We start from the raw sequence: 18,252 nt of genomic DNA, 5'->3' as shown, positions 1-18,252 counted from the left end.
GAAGCTCCGTTCCTTCTTGAAATAGTTGTAGGACTGTTGTCAAATGAGGCATTTAGAACATTTTCGAAGAGGAGTAACATCGTTTTAGAAAATAGCAGATCAGACGAGATGAGGAAAACGAAAAGAGAAATAGGCCACAGTTTCCATTGTTGCTATGGTAACCTGAACTGATAAGAATAACCACTTAATGAAAACTTGTGACCTCGCTTCCCCAAAAATATTTTTGAGAGCCATTGTTTATGAAAGGCATGTTGAACCAGTGACGACAATACCGAATCCTGTAGAGGGTGTGAACACGCTGACCCCGGCGCTCTGCGGAAAGGACACATGACTTATGGATGTGACCCTTTTTCACAAAATAAGTCACACACGGAGCAGCAAATTACAATAACTCACCAATAATAGATGCAAAGGGGCCCGACACAAACCGTGACAAGTAGTGTGTAGTTGAGGAAGAATGAAAAAAGGGAACTGGTGCAGCACTGAAACAACTGCAGCATTATTGAAAAGAGGGAACCGTCTGAATGTGGTGTTGATGCACGAGACATCTTTTCTAATTTCAGCCTTTTGCAGGACCTCAGCAATGATTTCACGTGGTCAACTCTGTAAAAAAAACAACAACAACAACAGCTTTGTTCTCATATAACCAGACGCGATTCGGCTGATCAACAGTAACGAAAAGCTCTTGAAAAGAATTGGATGCAAGCACACCCTGAAAATCTCGTTACGGATGATATAGATTTTCCGACCTCTTACATTACGATGTGTTGCCTGTATTGCGGATCCACTGTGCCGGTTGAGTTTTTTTAAATGTAATTTGCAACAAAAAGCCATCACAGATGAGAAATACTCCCCGAGTACCGGACTTCCAGGTCTCCTCACACGTGTTGTCTCTTAACTCATCTTAAGCTCTACCCTTCAACTGACTATTAGCCGATATATATAAGGCCATATATATATATATATATATATATATATATATATACATATACACACACACAATAAGAGTGACTCTCCACACTACGTCCGCCGCAAATGTCTCTTCAGCGGCAGATTAAGGGTCGCGCCGATGAGTTAACCGGGGAAATCCATTAGGGAACGCAGGCTCAGGACAGACAGAAGGGTCGAAATTAGAGCAGCGAGCAAAGATCAGATCCATTTATGTCCATTGTGGGCCGCGTTTCTACCCACGTGCGGACGGGCCGCGGTTTTAAACCACCAGCCGAGTGCCGACTCCCGACAGGACCTCGTCGTTGCAGCAGATGAAACAATCTGGCAGTGCGGTTCCCCGCTGAGGGCCGGCCGCAGGGGAGCCACGCCACCTAAGCTCAGCAGTCAATCACGGCCTTAGGACAAATAAAACCACACGGCCGGCCACGGCACGCCGTATCTCAACTCTTTTGGTTGGGAGGCTGTATTTCTTCTAAAGCCTCACAATAAAATGTGCCATCTAAATATGCACAATGGATTGGCGAAGAGGAAGAAATCATCTGGCAGAGCGCCCTCAAACCATGGGAGAAGACAACGATTCAAAGCGCAGTGCAATAAATGAAGCAAAAAGGTTAAGGAGAAAGCCCTTTCATCCCCTGACGAGGATGTGCTAGAGTAGTACTACTTAATCAGTTGTTTAAATGACTTACATTCAATAAGTCAAGAGGGATTTCGATCATTTATCAAGTGAAAACACCATCGTTTACTTGTTTTCTCTCCCAAAGTATGCTTAGTTTAACATGAATCTGAACACCCCTTACATTAATCAGTAAGCAATGCTAAGGCACTTAACATTAATAAATCTCGTGCATTGCCATTTGCGATTAAAATAATTACATCTAAACATAATGGATGTTTTAAAGGATAGTTTCAAAAGGTCTGATAATCATCGCTGCAGGTCTAATTCACACACAGTTTTCATTACTGATGACTCACAATTTCCCATCCTTGAAGGAGCGGACGAAGATGTTGTCCTTCTTCACCGTCACGTCGTCGTGGCAGTCCGGGGAGATGACCTTGGTGCACAGAAACAAGAGACGGTCAACAGGTCAGATGAGGTGGTTTTATGTGTGTGTGAGAAGAGTTAATGACTAAATTAATCCCAGGCAAAGGCCACGCTGACGGATTACAGAAAATGCCGTCTGCAAAAGACAAACCGGCCAGTGGGACGAGGAGCGATGTGTAGCGGGGGAGGAGACGTGTGGGGACCAGTAAACGCCACCGTTGGGACAGTGGGAGTCGATTTGGTGCCACGGTCTTAACCCCCGGGAGGCAGCACTGCTATTATGGAGACATAGTTTCCATCAGGACTCCGTCTGTACATGCACAGCACGTGCACACACAAACGCACGCCGCCCGCCCTCCCTTTCCTTGTGGCACATGTGCTGCAGCTTTGACTTTCATTGCACCGTGCCTCCTGGGAGCTCATTGTTTGTTACAGCCATGTAGGATCCGTGGCACGAAACACCCCCCCCCCCCCCCCCCACCTCCCACCTCGGCCATATGCTGCCGGTGTGGACAGCCGCGTGCTGCCACTTTCTGCACTTGCGATGGCGGTCACAGGGGGGCAGCATTGAGCTCGGTCAAGAACAAGAACAGCAAAAACATCAAACCGTGGAGGCGGGGCCCCGCAGAATACACATCCTTTTTTTTTTTAAAAAGGGACAGACAGATCACCCCCCAACGAACAAGCACACACACACAGTTCTACTTGCAACACTTACAAACACAAACAGGGCCTGTCACCATTTCATTGTGTGCTACCACTGGCTGAGAGGTGTGCGTGGGCGGAAGCGAATGGACTAGAAAGGACGGAAAACATCAAAGGTGTGTTTTATGCTGCATCGTCGCACACGTCGGGAAGAACATCCCTGGACTTATGTTTTCACTTTTAAAAACAGGAGCTGAGCCCGTTTTGCTTTCTGAACTTCTTCAAACTACGGAGGGCAGGCGGCTACTGCAAAGCGGCGGCCTATTTTAAAGGAATCCGATATTTAAATCACAGCGCCGTGCACATTTCCAATATTAGATGACCGGTGTTACGCAATGACATAATCCAGCTGAGGTTACATAACCCGGGGCGTTGAACTGGCACAATGCTGTGAGTGCACTGGTTCCTGTTTCTCCTCAGCGATGGAGCGGAGGGCAGTGAAGGAAAGGAGACGGTGAGCTCACCAAAGCAGGATACCACGTGGTCTTCTTTTTGTCCGCGCAGGCGACCCCCTCCACACAGACCACTTTGCCGAACAGATCCTCGTTCTGCCGCTGGTCGCTCTCCTCCTCTTCGCTGGAGGATGAAGACAATTCTTCTTCTTGACTGAGGGAGATAAGGGCAGTTTTTAAAAAGGTAGGTGCAGCGAGCATGTGAAAACATTCACCACATCTGGTTGACATTTGAATACAAAAATGCCATGCGGTCAATTTCTTCATAAAAACGTGCCACTGCTGTTTGAAATGGAAATATGTTCATCTTTCTGGCAAGAAAACACTGGCATTTCATTTTAAATTAAGTTAGGAAGAAAACATTGGCTTTCTGTCAACACAGGCGGAGGGTTCCTGCTGACCAATCATCTCTCCGTTTAACACCCAAAGTCTCCGCCTATCAGTCCACGCCGCCACAAAGACTTTCCAGTTGTGCCAGCGGGACAAAACAGAGCGGCAGCTTCACCGAGGACCTCGTTAGGATCAGTGTGCGGACGAGCCGGCTGATTCCGACAGCTTCTGAGCAAACGGACCCTACGTCCTCTTGTTATACGTCACTAGGCAACAACTCTGTGTTCAGTTTGGCACAATTCAAGAGCAGTAAATCAGCCAGTCTGTTACTACCACTACGACAGCAACTAAGCTGTGACTCAGAGTCATAAACAAAGCGCTTCAGCCACTCGATGACGAACGATTCAGGCAACTCATGTAGGAAATGCCATGAGCACGGGGTGTAAGACAACAAAATAACGTAGCAGAATTTCCTCTTTACAACAGAAAGGAGCCGTAATTAAATGCTGCGCCAAAAAATCCGGAAGCTGCTCCTATTCCCCGTCTCCCAACACAAAACACCCAGTGGAACATTTTAGTCAGAGAAGACGACAAAAAAAAAAAAAAAAACTGGCTCTCCAGTTTCGGGTCACGGACGCTGTTCATGAGCGGACGTGGATGAGAGTAAATCTGCCGTCAGCACACTTGGATTAAGGGGAGCGTGTTACAGATGAGTGGATTGGTAGAAAGGAAGATCCCTCGCCGGCAGCATTGCAGACCTCATATATACACATATGAAGTGTGATGCGAGCCAGGCGGGATGCGCACACAGACGGGAGGGCGATACTCACATCGGATTCGATCGCCTGCCGCGGTTGCCCTTCTTGCCGATGACGGGCGTGCCGAAGTGCTCGGGGTTGGTGAGGGGGAGTCTGTCGAGCGTCTGCGGAGGGGGAGGCAGGCAACAGCAAAGGGTGTCAGCGCCACATTATCAGATGCAAAATCTCTCTGTGAGATTTCATGCGTTGCGGAGGGACGGCCCAATACTCGCCTCGCTCTCTGCAAAGTGACGCGCTCCCTTCAGGCAGAGAGAGGAGCGCCTCAGGGTCTTCTCATCGCCGTCGTCGAACACTGCGGGGACGAGAGACTGTTAGGCGGGTGCAGGAGGGACGGGAGCCCACAGAAACACACCCTAAAACGGTGTCCTCGGTTACTAAATGACTGCCGGATTTATGACATGTTAAAAAGCAATTATGCTTGTGTTTGTAAGGCTTAGAAGGATCCTCCAGCAGGCAGCTCCGTGTGTTATCACAGCTTCAAGGACTCGCTGTCAGACAGAGTGAACGCACACATGGGAAAATAAAAGAGATGCAAAGGAAGTGTCTGAGGATTTGTTGATTTCATTTATTTATTTATTAACCAATATCAAGTCCTCGCTCTATCAAATACACTTGGAACGACAATGATATATATATATATATATATATATATATATACACACACACACACATTGAATATAAGGAATAGCAACTTTTTAGTATTCCTGCAGCACTGTAGCAAATCACTAAGTTGTTATGAATTGATTGAATCAGGGTTCTTGCTTCTGTGTAAATACTCTGGCAAAGGAGAAACTAAACTCTGAAAACTTTTTGGTTACACAAACATGCTGTGTAATTGTAAAATTCCTGCAGGGAGAGCTCACTGCGGGAGAGAAACATTGACTTACCAACAGTATATATACTAGCATCGGTCAGCTTATTGATTGTGGCCTCCTGGTAAACTCCATCCTGATTCTTCACCTCCACCACAGCACCCACCTGTGGGATGGACACTGTTATGTGGCATCCTAATGGGCTACTATTGATTAGTGAAATGGGTTTTTAAGTAACGAGACCAGAATATCGCTGATACAAGAATCATTGAAGTAGTAGCAGATTGAAGTCAGAGCGCCTTTCTACTCTCGTAGTTCGAGGCAAAAACAAGTAATCGGTGGCAATTAACAACCACATGTGTGTTATGGAAATGCTCCAGCTGACTGTGGGAGCACATCAGCCTCCCCCACCACATGCTGCCCTACCTTCAGAGCTCCTTTGATGTTTTCATCGTGAACCTCAGCTGTGGACAGATCCGGTTTAAAGGTCACCTGCGGACGGGGGAGAGGAGGACAGAGAATCAGCACCGCGTGTAAACAAACAATTCCTAAAACAAGCTTTATCATCCTCCAGCTCACAGAGGCTGCTAATGACTTCAACGATGGACTCCTACACGCTTTGAGATAACACACTGGTGGAGACTTCCTGGTGTCATTAGGCCAGCAGCAGTGCGTGAATATTTAATGCGATGTCTCCTTTCAGGCACCGTTAAGTGACTGCCCCCCGCCCTTCTCCCCTGACCCCCCTCCAACCGGCAACAGCCCCGCATCTGTTGGAGCCAACTGCAGTAGATTCCTGTTAGGGCAACACTAAGCGACCCTCCCCCTCTGCCAGGGTCGCCTCCCCTAAGTGAGCCGCGGTAGATCCTAATCTGATCACGCCGTGCTAATCGTGCATCTGCACGGCGACCCGGTAACACTTAGTAACGCTAAAGGCCACGAGGCAGGCGGACGAGGCGCATGTGGGTGAATAGCCGAAGCAGCCAAAGGCGCTGCGTCTTTTTAGCATCAAAGATGCTCCTCCCTGCCTGAAATATGAATCGACGGGCGCATGTGCTTCCCTCTCGGTTGCCCGAGGGACATTTAAGTAATTTCTGAGAGCACATGCGAGTAAAATAGTAACATCGTTTTAATGAAAAACTGGCTTTTCCTTTATCGACTCATTTAGTTTAGAAGGAGCCGCCATGAGCAGAAAAAGATGAGAAGCACCCCATCTCAGAAAACCAGCCTGCAGGTAAAGAGTTCAGACGGCGCGCTCTCTCAAGTCGCTTTTCAACACAACAACAGTACAATCGGCAATCAAAGCCCCGCTATGAAGGCGGCACGCAGACAGGAAGGAAAGGAAACGAGTACTGTAAGATGCCGTTAAAATGTCATCTCATAAAGATCAGACGGCAGAGGAAGGAATAAAAAGCAGTTCAGCAGTTATGGATATTATAACTGCGGAACAGAGGACTACCCTTCTTTTTTTAGGGGGGTGGGGTGGGTGGGGGGATGGGGGGCTCCGCTCTTCACAGACAAAAGGGAGGATGACACTCGCTGTCCAAACCCTCAAACAGATGAGCGTCAACAACACCCGACGGACAAACTCCGAACCGGGAGCGTGTCGGAAGCGCGGATCATCTGGCAACTGTGGCTGCACGACCGCTTCGGCTCGGCATCGAATATCGGAATAAGATGTGAAACCAGACTTCTGACGTTAGAGCCTCCAGCGGGCTCATGATGCGAAGTGAAAAGGTTTGTCAGGAGCTCACAGTCCATCACATTACAGGTCCGCTCAGCTGCAGGCAGCTTCATTGTACTCCATTCAAACGGCGGTAAGTGGAAATTCTCCCAATATGAGACATGCAAAGAGTAACAGTGGCGGTGGCGCAGGGGTAGAGCGGGTGCACCGGGAACTGCAAGGTTGGCGGTTTGAGCCCCGGATGCTGAAGTGTCCCCAGCTAAGAACAAACTCCAGTAGTTTCACTTACTGCACTGACACATCGTCCCTCCTTTCTGCTGATGATTAGTCATAATCATTTGTTCGAGGGACACCAGTTGTAAACTCTCCTCACCCCTGTGCTTGCTTTGTTTGCATTCATGCGGCCTCCACTGAGAGCTTTGTGCTATAGTAATTATAACGCAACTAAAAAAGGGATAAGAAAAAAAAAAAAAAAAACATGTCACGGAGAGTGATGCTGACTCGCTGCTTATTCTAGCTGGGATCATCATCAATAACTATGCCATAGACATCTTTTACCGGGCTTTAAATATCACAGAGAGCCCCGGTGCCACGCGCTGCCACCATCGACTTTGTTAAACAAGCAGACGGAGATTAATGAACCAAAGAGCTAAAGAGGAATCCATTAGATGGGGGATATTCAGATTCACAACAACCGGCGAATAATTGCTGTGTTCTCCGCTTGTGTAGCCCAGCCTCACATTCCTACCGCATGTTAACCAACAACAAACCCACACTCAGCCAATTACCATGGTAATTAATGTATGAGACGAAACTACCCCATTAGCTTCCCTTGAATCTCTCAACTCAAAAGGAATCGCGCGGTCGACTTTGGCATGTTGTTTGTCTCCGTCCACAAGCCTAAAAGGCACGCCATTAGGTAATCTCAGCAGGGGGAGGGAGGAGGGGGGGGGACGAGAATGGCATCACATCGGTGCTCTTTTGTCTCTGCGGGGGCGGACGACGACGACAGTGCATTGACATAGTGAAGAGGCCGGTATCTAATCTTTGCTCCTCCCACACGCTCTTGCAGAAGGAGAGTCTAGCGGTCCGTCTCTGTTGTACTATCCAGATGCTTTTGCCCCACTGGGAAATGAGATCGCATCAATGCAGTGGCTTCACCAGCAAGGCGACCACACCGTCCCCCGCAGAACAGAAGTGGGAAAGCAGCGAGCGGGAGCGACGCGTGGCGATGTGGCGGGTACCTGGTGGTACATCTGTCACATCTGGGGCCCCGTGATCAGTGCTTCAGCTGCATGAGCATTATTAACAACGCTAAACAGGTGGTGAGCGTTCCAGCATGCAAGTTACACAGCTGGAGACGAGAACAGCCTCTTTCACAGGAACTTATGCAGAGCGGAGTGGTGTCGATCGTTGCAATTTACCTCACACACACTTTGGATCAGAGGAACTGTGAAATGCGACTTACCTTGGCCTTGACTAGTCTCTTGGCGGTCTTTATCTTGGCCTCACAGAAAGCCCCTCGGTACTTGGCACTGACATCCGTCCCTACCGTCAAGTAGGGGGGCTCCTCCAGAGTCTGAGGAAACAAAAATAGGAAATCAATGAATTTAAAAGGCTTTCTTTAGTTATTCTTTTATTTAAAGTGAACGGTTTTCTTACAGCTGAGGCGGGAGGACACGCATTCAAGTTTCACATGGTGCAGGGCCAGCTATGCAAAAACACACACCATCTGCTCTGGCTACGGGAAAACAAGCCTCCAGGGGAGCAAACAAAACGGCCACTTCACTACTGCTTTGATGACTACGAGTTGTTAAGTTATTCGAAACAAATAGAACTATTATGTCAACTTATCAACTTAAGAACAGACCGTAAGAGTGTTGGGTGTAAGGAGAAAACAGACTTCAGTGTTTGCCTTAGGTGACCCCCCCCCCCCCCCCCCCCCCGACATAATGGTAGGGGAAACACTGGACTTTCAGAGTGGACGAGGGCTAAAGCTGTTTGAGGTCCATTCAGTGTGGAGATGGATTTACTGCGGGTGTTTACCTGAGGCTCCCCTGAAAATGCTTTAACTTAACAGAGGTACAGTTCATCATCTCTCAAATGGAAGGTGTCATTTTTCGCCCCTTGGCTTGGCCAATGTTTGAATGCGTTACTTGAGGAAAAGGTCGGCTCCTCCTCTCGGGTGTAAAACTACAAAACTACCCTTTTGTGTATGTATGGATGCATCAGTCCAACTTTTTCAGCCTCACTGTGTGGAAGTGACCTGGATCATTCTTGCACGCGTAAGGCAAGTCGTCATTGGCCAATCGCTTTAGATCGCCTTGTCGCTCTGCGTAAATACAAAAACGCATCTTTGAATGGATGAATAAAATGTACTTATGTAGCTGGTTCACTCCACTGGGCATGACAGTTTAACATCAAATTAGCTAAAAAACTAATACTAATACTACTACAGAGAGATGGCTGTTCATTTAGTACCAATTTATCCAGACTAATTACTTGTAAGTTTTTTCATACCCACAAAATTTACAAATCTTATGTACACAAGCGCTGTTCATTGTTGCCATCCCAACCAGAAACTACAACAACGATGCAGGAACCTTTGTCTACTTTAGCAGTAGGTGCAAAGCGGTTTCATGTAGAAAACAATCAATATTAAATTGGAAACAGGGAGATATTAAATGTTAAATGACTAAGATCACAATCTAACGAAGATGATCAGCAATGATCAGTGTCGTTCCTGGACTGCTCGTGATGTGCAGTGAAATCCACTGCAGAAGAAGCGTGAGCATCGTGTGGCCCCGCTGATAAGAGGAACAGGTGAAACTGAATCCAATGTCCAATTATCAAAAAGCACATACAAGGGTTTCATATCCCTCTTCAATTTATTTTCTCCCGGAGGCCATATCCAACATTACCGTCTTTCCCAAACAACCAACACAAGAAAATACAATCTAATTCAATCTGATTTGGAATGCCTGGCTCTTTGATAACGGAGTTTGGCACTGTGGGGCCTGCCTCAGCATGACCCACTTTTGATGTATGTATATTTTTTTAAACCCAACCTCAGCCAAGCTAACAACCCCTTTGGCAGCCGGTAACAAGGAAGAGATCCAGTGCGCTGTACACTACGTGTAAGCGTGTAGGTTTGCCAAGTGTAACAGCCTCGTCGGTCTCTGTGAACATTTCTTTAGCATTAATGGAAGGTAGCGTTTCACTTTGGGCTCTGGCGGTACGTCCATTGGACCCAAACCGAGGGTATCGGATGTTCAGTTTGGAATGCCGGCCTCGGCCTGCTACGCCCTTTTCATCTCTACTACTGGCACACGTGGGACAGAAACAATGGGGGGCGTGTTCTTCCCGTAAAGTTATCCATCAGTTGCGGCATGCGAGCGGCTTAGCCCTGGTGTGTCAAAGCCATTTTAGGTAGGGGGCCACACACTGTCCACTTTGATGTCACACGGGCCGGACCAGCGAAATCATGGCCGATGGTTGGGGAGGGGGCGGACGTGGATGGTCCGGTCGACCGGTCATTTTCAACCGGCCGCTGCTGCCTGGAGGAACGCTGTCGTCGATCCTGGTCTGACGCATGAGCTCACTCACAGAGTGCGACCCCCAGTGGGATTTTTAGGAATAGCAGCTGCTTTTATAGAAATGCAATTAATATCTTTGTCATTTTTCATCCGGCGCCCCACACTGGACCCGCGGGCCTTATGTTTGACACCCCTGCCGTAGCTTGTGCCAAACGAAGGAAGGCCGTGTACCGTCCCCACCCCTGCAGTTTCAACTATTAATTTTCTAAACATCTACACAAATGTCTTTCTGATGGGGCCCAATGTACACCGAGGGTAAAAGATTCAATGTGTTTATCATGTGTGATGTAAAAGCGTAATAGAAAGAAAAACTAATGTTGACAGGCGACACTGCAAGGAACAGTTTAAATAAATCAAACACCTGTTCAGAAAAACAACAAACAAAAATAGACAAGAAACGAGGGCAAGTTGCATCCTCTGCGGTGGGGTGCACAGCGCACCAGCACAGGGCTCGGCCTCTTCTCCGGTGTCTCAGGGATTCTGACAGATGGGATTCTGGGGCGGAGTCCAGTGCCTTTCAGCCCGCCCACCTCTCAGACAAACACCTCGTTAGTCTCTGGTGCAATATGGCCTCAGCACCAGCTGCCCCCCGAGGCAGCGCACCCCCCCCCTCCCGTCTACACGACGCCGAGGCCACTTCCACCAGCTCGCCGCCTCGGCTGTCGGCCCAACTGCTACTCCTTCAGAGCAACGCTCCTCCTGTACGTCTCCTCTGTTGCCCCCCCTGCTCTGAGCCGGTGCCCTTTCCTCCTCTCAGAGGTAGAATCGTGATGCAACCGACTCATGGAGGGCAGCTCGGGTCATCTGGACAGCTGTGGCTGCCGAACCGCCCCAGTTTAACAAGGCGGGGGCGATGACACAACACTTGATGCCAGATTTACACTCGTCACGCTCACATGCCAACCCAACCGAAACAAATGGTTTGTTATTACCGCTTCTAATGCCCCACCTCTTTGCATTAAACTCAAAACTATTCATGGATGAGCTCAACCCCCCCTCCACCCCCTCCCTCCCTGCCTGCCTGCACGACAGACAAGCTCAGAAGACCAACCCATCGAGATGACTAAGCCCGGAGAGGCGGAAGTCCTGGGCCTTTGTGGGCTGTAGCGTCCGTTCTCCCTCGCGGGAGCGCCTCTCTCCCAAGATTCTGTCACACCAGGAGGAGCAGAGCCGCATTCGTCTCACGAGCGTTTCATCGGCGTGTCAAAAGGTGCGTAACAGCAATAGCAGCCGTGCGATCAAACCTGGCTCTCCGGCTGGTCACACAGGGCCACCGATGTGGAAAACACTCTCCAGGCACGTGTACTCAATTAAAAACACACACGAATGGGACTTGGCATGAGGGGAGGAAACGCACCTGCGGCTGGCAGGGGAAGACAAAGCAAGGAGCTCCAGCCTGGGACTATTCACAGACACCACATTAGGTAAAAACTTTTTATTTATGCTTTAAACGCCTCCGCCCCCCCACCCACAGAAGGGACAATCTACCATATATCCCAGGCAGTGATCCCTATTCAAGTCTCTCTGGTCAGGGAGCGCGACAGAAAGCTGCGACATCAAGTCACAGCTTTTGAAATCATTCAAAAGAAGAAGAAGAAAAAAAAACATACCGGGGAGACACAGTGAAAACAACAGCGGAATGAGATCCGTTTCGGCTCAATGAAGACTCTCAGGTCATGAAAAATGTAACAGCCAACTCCCCGGAGCGCCAGTCGATAAATAAGCCCCCCCCCCCCCCCCCTCCCCCCTGCTGCTTATAGGGCATTTCTTCGACAGCTTGAGGGACTGTAGCAATTTTATTCTGCAGCTGAGTAAAAAGACTCAGTGTGTTAAAAAAAGAAGACAAAAGAATACTGATGTGTGGGGTGATACACGTGTAATTCACTATGGTGCTCGTATCAGCCATCCCCGAAGGGCTCAAGGAATCCCAGGTCCTTTCCTCGACCCCTCGAGAGGCCGTCACATGGAAGCATGCAGAGACCCACTGCTCATCCATTAAGGCCCGCTTGCATATTCCCCGTCTCGCTGAAGGCAAAGTGGTGGTGGTCACATTACAGACCACGTTTCATATTCAGGGTCAAAGTTCACCTTTAATTGAAAATCTGTACAGTCAGGCAATATGTTGTAATGTTTTTTGGGTTTTGAGGAGCGTATTTTGTCAGACAATTAATGATGGCTCGGCTTACTTTTTTCCCCTGAAAATCGACATCTGACGTGTTAAATCTGCCTTTACATTCACTCATACAACATACTTCAGTTCAACTTACCAACAAAGTTCCATTCTTTTACTTTGATGGCAAACCATCAACAATTTACTGATTATTCTGACTACGTCCCATCAGCACTGCATTAAACGTTTTAAAGGAAATCTGCGTTTTTAAGTAACCACCATTGCCCAGGATTTAATCCAATGTTGTGCCCTCTTCAAAGCTAAAATCACATGTGTCGTTGTTGTTTGGATGGATGTGTCACCAATGTCTCAAGTTACACAACAGCAAAAGATGTTCGGAACATGAACTGGTTAATATTCAGCTGCACCGAGCGAGGGTGGTGTAAACAGAGTCCCATCATGCCTCGATCAAACCAGGCGTACGAGCCGTGTGCCAAACTTCGTAACTATAAGACTAAGCACTAATCAGCATGTCTGAAAATATCATAAACATTAGTTTCTGACCCGTTTTATTGTGCTCCAGCAGAAAGCCTTGTAGGCCAAACACAGAGAACAAGCAAGAGGCACCAGAAGAGAATTAAGCTCCAACCCAGCCTGGCGCACACGTGCAATAATCCTGCTGTGAATCACATCTTTGTCCCAAACCAAAGTCACCACAGTTCCAGCGAGTGGTGCTTTTGGGAGGAGTTGCCTTGGCGATGCCATGGCGGCTTTAAACTGAATTAAAAAGGGAAAAGAAAGGTCTTTATATTTTTTGTTTGCGCAGTTATTGCCCAAAATGCAGGCCTGTCCGGTAAATTCACTCCTCCGGTATCAAACAATTCAAACCAAGTAGACCACTTCACATTTTCACAAAACCAATCCCTGATGCGTATAATCTGAAAGCACCTAATTCCCCTGACCACTCACCAAGCATGGAGTACGGACAACTACCAATGGAAAGTCTCAATGTCTGCGTATCCCTGCTGAATGACTTGTAGCAGTCAAGTAATTTACAGCCGTACCAATGATCCATCTTACACTGTACACTTTCCTCATCTCACGCTCGTCAATCAGGCCGTACTCTCATGCTCTAACGTGCACTCAAGCGTGTGCTTTGGCTGCAAGTCAACACAGCAAGGAAAAGCTCTGACAACAACACACACACACACACAGATGGGGAGCAAGTGTGTTCTAAGCAAGCACTTGTTTGCTGCGCCTTGACGAGTCCTCGAGGTGACCAGTGTGTTAGTGTTTAAAACGTTAAATGCAGCTTCCACAAAGAAATGTTCACACCTCCAACTACAGCAGACACCTGCACCCGTCCTGCAAAGGGTCTCTTTCCCAATGCTTCAGTAGATACTATATCTCCACATGCTGTTATCTAAATACGGGAATGACATTTCAATCCTACAGCAACGCCATTTTAGGATTTGATAATAAAACATGTTTCTGGGTGGACTCAATTGAGCAACCATGGACTGTCAATTACAGCAAGCAGAAAGATCTCAAGCAGATGGGGCGGATATTTCATAACATTTAGTCCCTAAATAGCCTGCATTCCACTTGCAATATGCAACCGAAGAGCATCCGTCATTAAACCTCCCAGGTCTTCTTGTAGAGAGATCATATATCCTTTGACCTAACAATGCAGCCGGCAGTCACACAGTGTGTGATAAGTCCCTGTTTTGGTTGTCACGGTGAGGTTTTAGAAGTCTTGGCACGCAGTCACAAGCACGTGGACTACACCATTATGTTATAGAAAGACATCTATGTTTATGTCAGTGTTTTATCCAGCACACCGTGTATGTATGTATGTACATATGTATGTATGTGTGTGTGTGTGTAGTTGACGGACGAAGGCTGTGGACATACATAATAAAAAGTAGTCCCAGACAATTTACAGTTAAAGCACTGAGCAGATGCTCCTAATATGCAGAGCAATGAAGCAAGTGAGCAGTCCTCCAGCACCAATAGATGAAAACAGCAAAATGCTACAACATTAAACCCCAAATGTCAGCGCGAAAACACCCTCCTGTCAGCGGTTATGAAACTAAGCGCGTTGTAAACATAATAATCATCTAATAACAGACCACTGCTATCCAGCTGGGGGGGGGACAACAACTGCAGAATGGCCATGGGCCCCGACGGCATCAGTTTAATGAACTTCCCCGTGTTCACGTGAGCAATGGAGCAGCGCGGCCGGCCTGCGGAGCGACCATTGGTTTCTAAACCGTGTCTCTGTTCAGCGGAATGCATTTCTCATCCCGACAATCAGAACTCCATTGTCTTCTCGTGGCACAAACAAATGTATTGCATAACCACACATCATCATGCAGTTGGAGTCAGCTCCCGTCTAGTCGGGCGAGTGTGAATGCAGGCAACAGAAAGGACTCGGAAGCAGAGACGAAAGCTTCCTCGCCTCTCCCCCGCTCACCAAATTGAGTGAATAATGAACACAAAAGCGGACGCTACTGTTCTTTCTTACATCCAATGGTGCTCTTGGTTGCATTCTAATTGGATACTTTGGTAGACTGCTAGCAGTGGGTGGGTGATACAGTGATTAAGCACAATAAGCACAACATGATTACGGCCAAAAGGGACAGACTACAAATCATTACTAGACCCAGCTTTTAATTTGCCCACCGCCAGCTCTCCAATAACAAAGTGCCCACATCTCGTATTGCCTTTATTCTTTCCCCGTAATCCCTCTACACTGTATGCAGACTCCCGTCAAAGCTTCTGGCTTTCATAAATGTAATGAGGAGGTGAAACGCCCATGCGTGTTGTGACTACGCTTCGCTGATACGTGATAACAAGTGAGCGTGCAGGCATAACAACGGGCAAAGAGGCAGCCGATCAATTAGAGCTGTGACTTTAGCGAATGAAATTGTGCTGAGGGGAAACAATGCCAGAGCTTTTGATGATTTGAAGATGTCACGGCTCCTTCGTTGGTGTCAGAGGTAAGCGTCTCTCTATGAACGTAGTTTATTATATCACTACGTGTCCAGGCCACATCTCACCATGTGATGAAAATAAGACTGGCATAACAAAGTGCAACATCCACATTACGCAAGTATAAATGTTTGTTTGCAAATCAAACTAGAGATACTAGAAACTCAACTGTCTGGCCTGTGAAATAAACACTTTGCTTTGGCCGATGTCCAACACACTCCCCGTGTCCAAGATTGACATTTAGCAAAAGTTCAGACGAGCCTCAGAACTAAAGGATGACGCCAAGCATATAAAATATGGATAGATTACATCGGCCCTTTCATGTTGGAGGTTCCTGGTTAAAGCTTGTTTACACAGGAGTTGAATGGAATTAGAGCCAAGAAGGCAGTAGTGGCATCAAACAGGTGTAAGTAAATGTAACGAACCCACCTTCATCTCTCGATGAGTCCTCTAGGTGACCAGTGGAACGAATCTGGAGAGGAAACAGGTTGAAAGAGGTTAAAAAAGCTATTGGCACATGAATGAGAGTGCCAACTACATCCCGATGTTATGATGACATCACTTATTGTGCTACTGCTGGATGCCATGAGCCAAATAACAATAATCCGGGCGGCAGACGCTCAACAATCTCCATTCAAGGGCCATGGGCTTCATTCGCACTCATTCGAGAAGATTTAAAGATCAATTCTGCAAATGCATTACGTTGACGCCGTGACCCCCCCCCCCCCAAAAAAAAAACAATAATAGTATCCGCGTAAGAGGCGGTAGATGCAGTTTATGTAACGCCGAGGGAACCAGCCGCCGGCCTCCGCTCACACGCACGGATGACCGCGTCATTTCGCATAAAGTCGCGGATACCGTGAGATCCACGCGGTGCTCGGTTCTTTGGAGTACGGTAGCGTGCCGTGCGCGTGCGTGTGCGAGCCTGCTGTCCGCACCGCACTGACTACACCAACACCACGGCGGAGGATGACGCCATTTCTAAAGCGGACAGTCGGCAAAAAAAGGGGGGGAAAGGAGCGCACTTCAGCGAACAAACAGTGCAAATATGCGTGAGGGGTAGGGGGCGGTGGTCGCCATCTTTAGCGACAGTTTCACTTCTTTTTAAAACATAAATACATTTTTTTAAACTGCACCGGAGACCGTTCATTTTGGCCGCTCCGCTCCCGTTGTCTCGGCGCGCCGCGCGCTCGATAACAAGCCCGCGAGCCCGCAGCCGAACCGGACCCGGCGGAGAAAACATGCCCCGTCAGCGCCGGCTGGTGCTTAACGGAGCCAAGTTGGGGAACCGAAAGTGAGAAATCCAGTCCGTGCAGAAACTCACTTTTCATTCCACGCAACAACAACATCCCCCCTCCAAAAATTGTTCTCTCGATCGACTCGTCTGGCGTGTTCACCCGAGTGAGGATGAGCGAGGTCGCTTCAGACGAAACGGGGGGGAAAAAAACAAGTGGACGAAGACGGTTCGCAACAAGGTCAAGCTCGGGGAGGACCTAGATTACATTTCATCGTTAAAGGTTAAAAAACAAACAAAACAGAAGCCAAGGTCGCAGCCCTCATTCGTGGCTGTGGGTCGCGGGGGAAACGATGTCATCCGCCCAGACGACCCGCTAGTTCAGCCGCTGCAAGTGAATGATTGACTGCCACCAATAGACCAGAATAAAAATGCACATTCGCCCCCCTGAGCCCCTGCCGTGCTTCAGCCCGATGCCGTGGCTAATTTACGGTATTCAGTCCATTTAAACCTCTCCACCGATCAATCTGCCTGTGCAGTTAGTCAGCGGCGGGGTCGCCAGTTTACGGAAATGTGCAAAATACTGCTCTCACTCACACACTCACACGTAGAGGGAATAACGTAGGTGCCATCCAGCAGGGGGGAAGTAACTAATCCACATCGCATCTGGTCGTGTAACAACTGATCAAACGGGTGAATTCCTCCATGCGAGATAGTCCGTCGGGTCCGACCCGGGCGAGGAGCTAAAGAAGCTACCGATGCCGGTGGCACAAAAGAAAAAAAAAGCCTGACGATGCAACTGAGCCGCTTCGGTCGCTGGGCTCGACACATCACATCCCGCAGCGATGTTATAAGCGTGTGCGGACCGCGGAGGGCTCCGTGTAATAAGCACTTTATTTTCCAGCGGCTGAGCCTGCGAGGGAACACCCATTGACAGGCGCAGGCTCGACGAAAAACACGTCGACGAGGAGTCATCCGCTCGACAACACGAACACTCCGGCGGGCTCGAAACTACTGAGCCCCGCAGTAGCCATAACCTCTCGCGGTGCTCGTCGGCTCAACGGGGCTGGCTGGCTGCAGCATAACTTTGTTATACGGCAAGTTTATTTGGTTAATGTCGGCCGTGGGTTTTTGTGCTGCCGAGTCGTCTCGATTCATTTAATTCCATAGAATCCTCCGAAACATATCACGTAATTAGTTAACAAGTTAGCCTCTGCCAAGGTTGGCTTGGTGGCAGCGAGCGAAGCAAGCTAGTGAAATTTTCAAAATAGCGATGGCTTTGCCGAACAAAAGCAGGCTTACCTATGCTGTCAAGTTGAGAAACACCCCGGTTTTTCGACGAAGGTGTATTAGTAATCCATAGGCACATTTAAGTGAGGAATCCGACAGGTTTAAACGTTCTCCGTCGGCCCCTAGTTGGTGTTGGATGCGGATGGTTAAAAGTCGTTTCGCAGAGCGTTGCTGTTTGCCTTGTTGAGTAGCTCCTCTAGCCTAGCTCTTTCTGTGATCCTTTTGCCCCGC

At 48.3% G+C, this 18,252-nt stretch overlaps 1 protein-coding gene and 1 long non-coding RNA gene across 14 annotated transcripts in view; one reads left to right on the top strand and one right to left on the bottom strand.

Moving 5' to 3' along the window:
• The window catches only part of arid4b (AT-rich interaction domain 4B), a 30,990-nt gene extending 12,749 nt beyond the window's left edge, over positions 1 to 18,241 (bottom strand). For 12 of the 13 annotated variants that reach the window (XM_040177960.2, XM_040177964.2, XM_040177966.2 and 9 more), the window contains exons 1-9: positions 18,034 to 18,241; positions 15,927 to 15,969; positions 8,266 to 8,376; positions 5,540 to 5,605; positions 5,189 to 5,279; positions 4,514 to 4,593; positions 4,314 to 4,405; positions 3,166 to 3,307; positions 1,927 to 2,006 (exon numbers count right to left, since the gene is read on the bottom strand). In XM_040177960.2, coding sequence (XP_040033894.2) covers positions 1,927 to 2,006; positions 3,166 to 3,307; positions 4,314 to 4,405; positions 4,514 to 4,593; positions 5,189 to 5,279; positions 5,540 to 5,605; positions 8,266 to 8,376; positions 15,927 to 15,932 — 668 coding nt within the window. In that variant the 5' untranslated portion in view covers positions 15,933 to 15,969; positions 18,034 to 18,241. Of the gene's footprint in view, positions 1 to 1,926; positions 2,007 to 3,165; positions 3,308 to 4,313; positions 4,406 to 4,513; positions 4,594 to 5,188; positions 5,280 to 5,539; positions 5,606 to 8,265; positions 8,377 to 15,926; positions 15,970 to 17,336; positions 17,427 to 18,033 lie in introns of those variants that run through there. The other variant, XM_040177963.2, reaches the window with a different exon arrangement.
• On the top strand, positions 2,657 to 4,841 carry LOC120820351 (uncharacterized). The gene is made up of 3 exons (XR_005712381.2): positions 2,657 to 2,817; positions 3,122 to 3,337; positions 3,536 to 4,841. It is a non-coding gene; the product is annotated as an uncharacterized LOC120820351 (long non-coding RNA).
• Positions 18,242 to 18,252: the final 11 nt, after the last annotated feature.

This window comes from Gasterosteus aculeatus, chromosome 6 (assembly GCF_964276395.1).
Source record: "Gasterosteus aculeatus chromosome 6, fGasAcu3.hap1.1, whole genome shotgun sequence".
Classification (NCBI taxonomy): domain Eukaryota; kingdom Metazoa; phylum Chordata; class Actinopteri; order Perciformes; family Gasterosteidae; genus Gasterosteus; species Gasterosteus aculeatus.
This window is presented reverse-complemented; position numbering and strand designations above follow the sequence as displayed.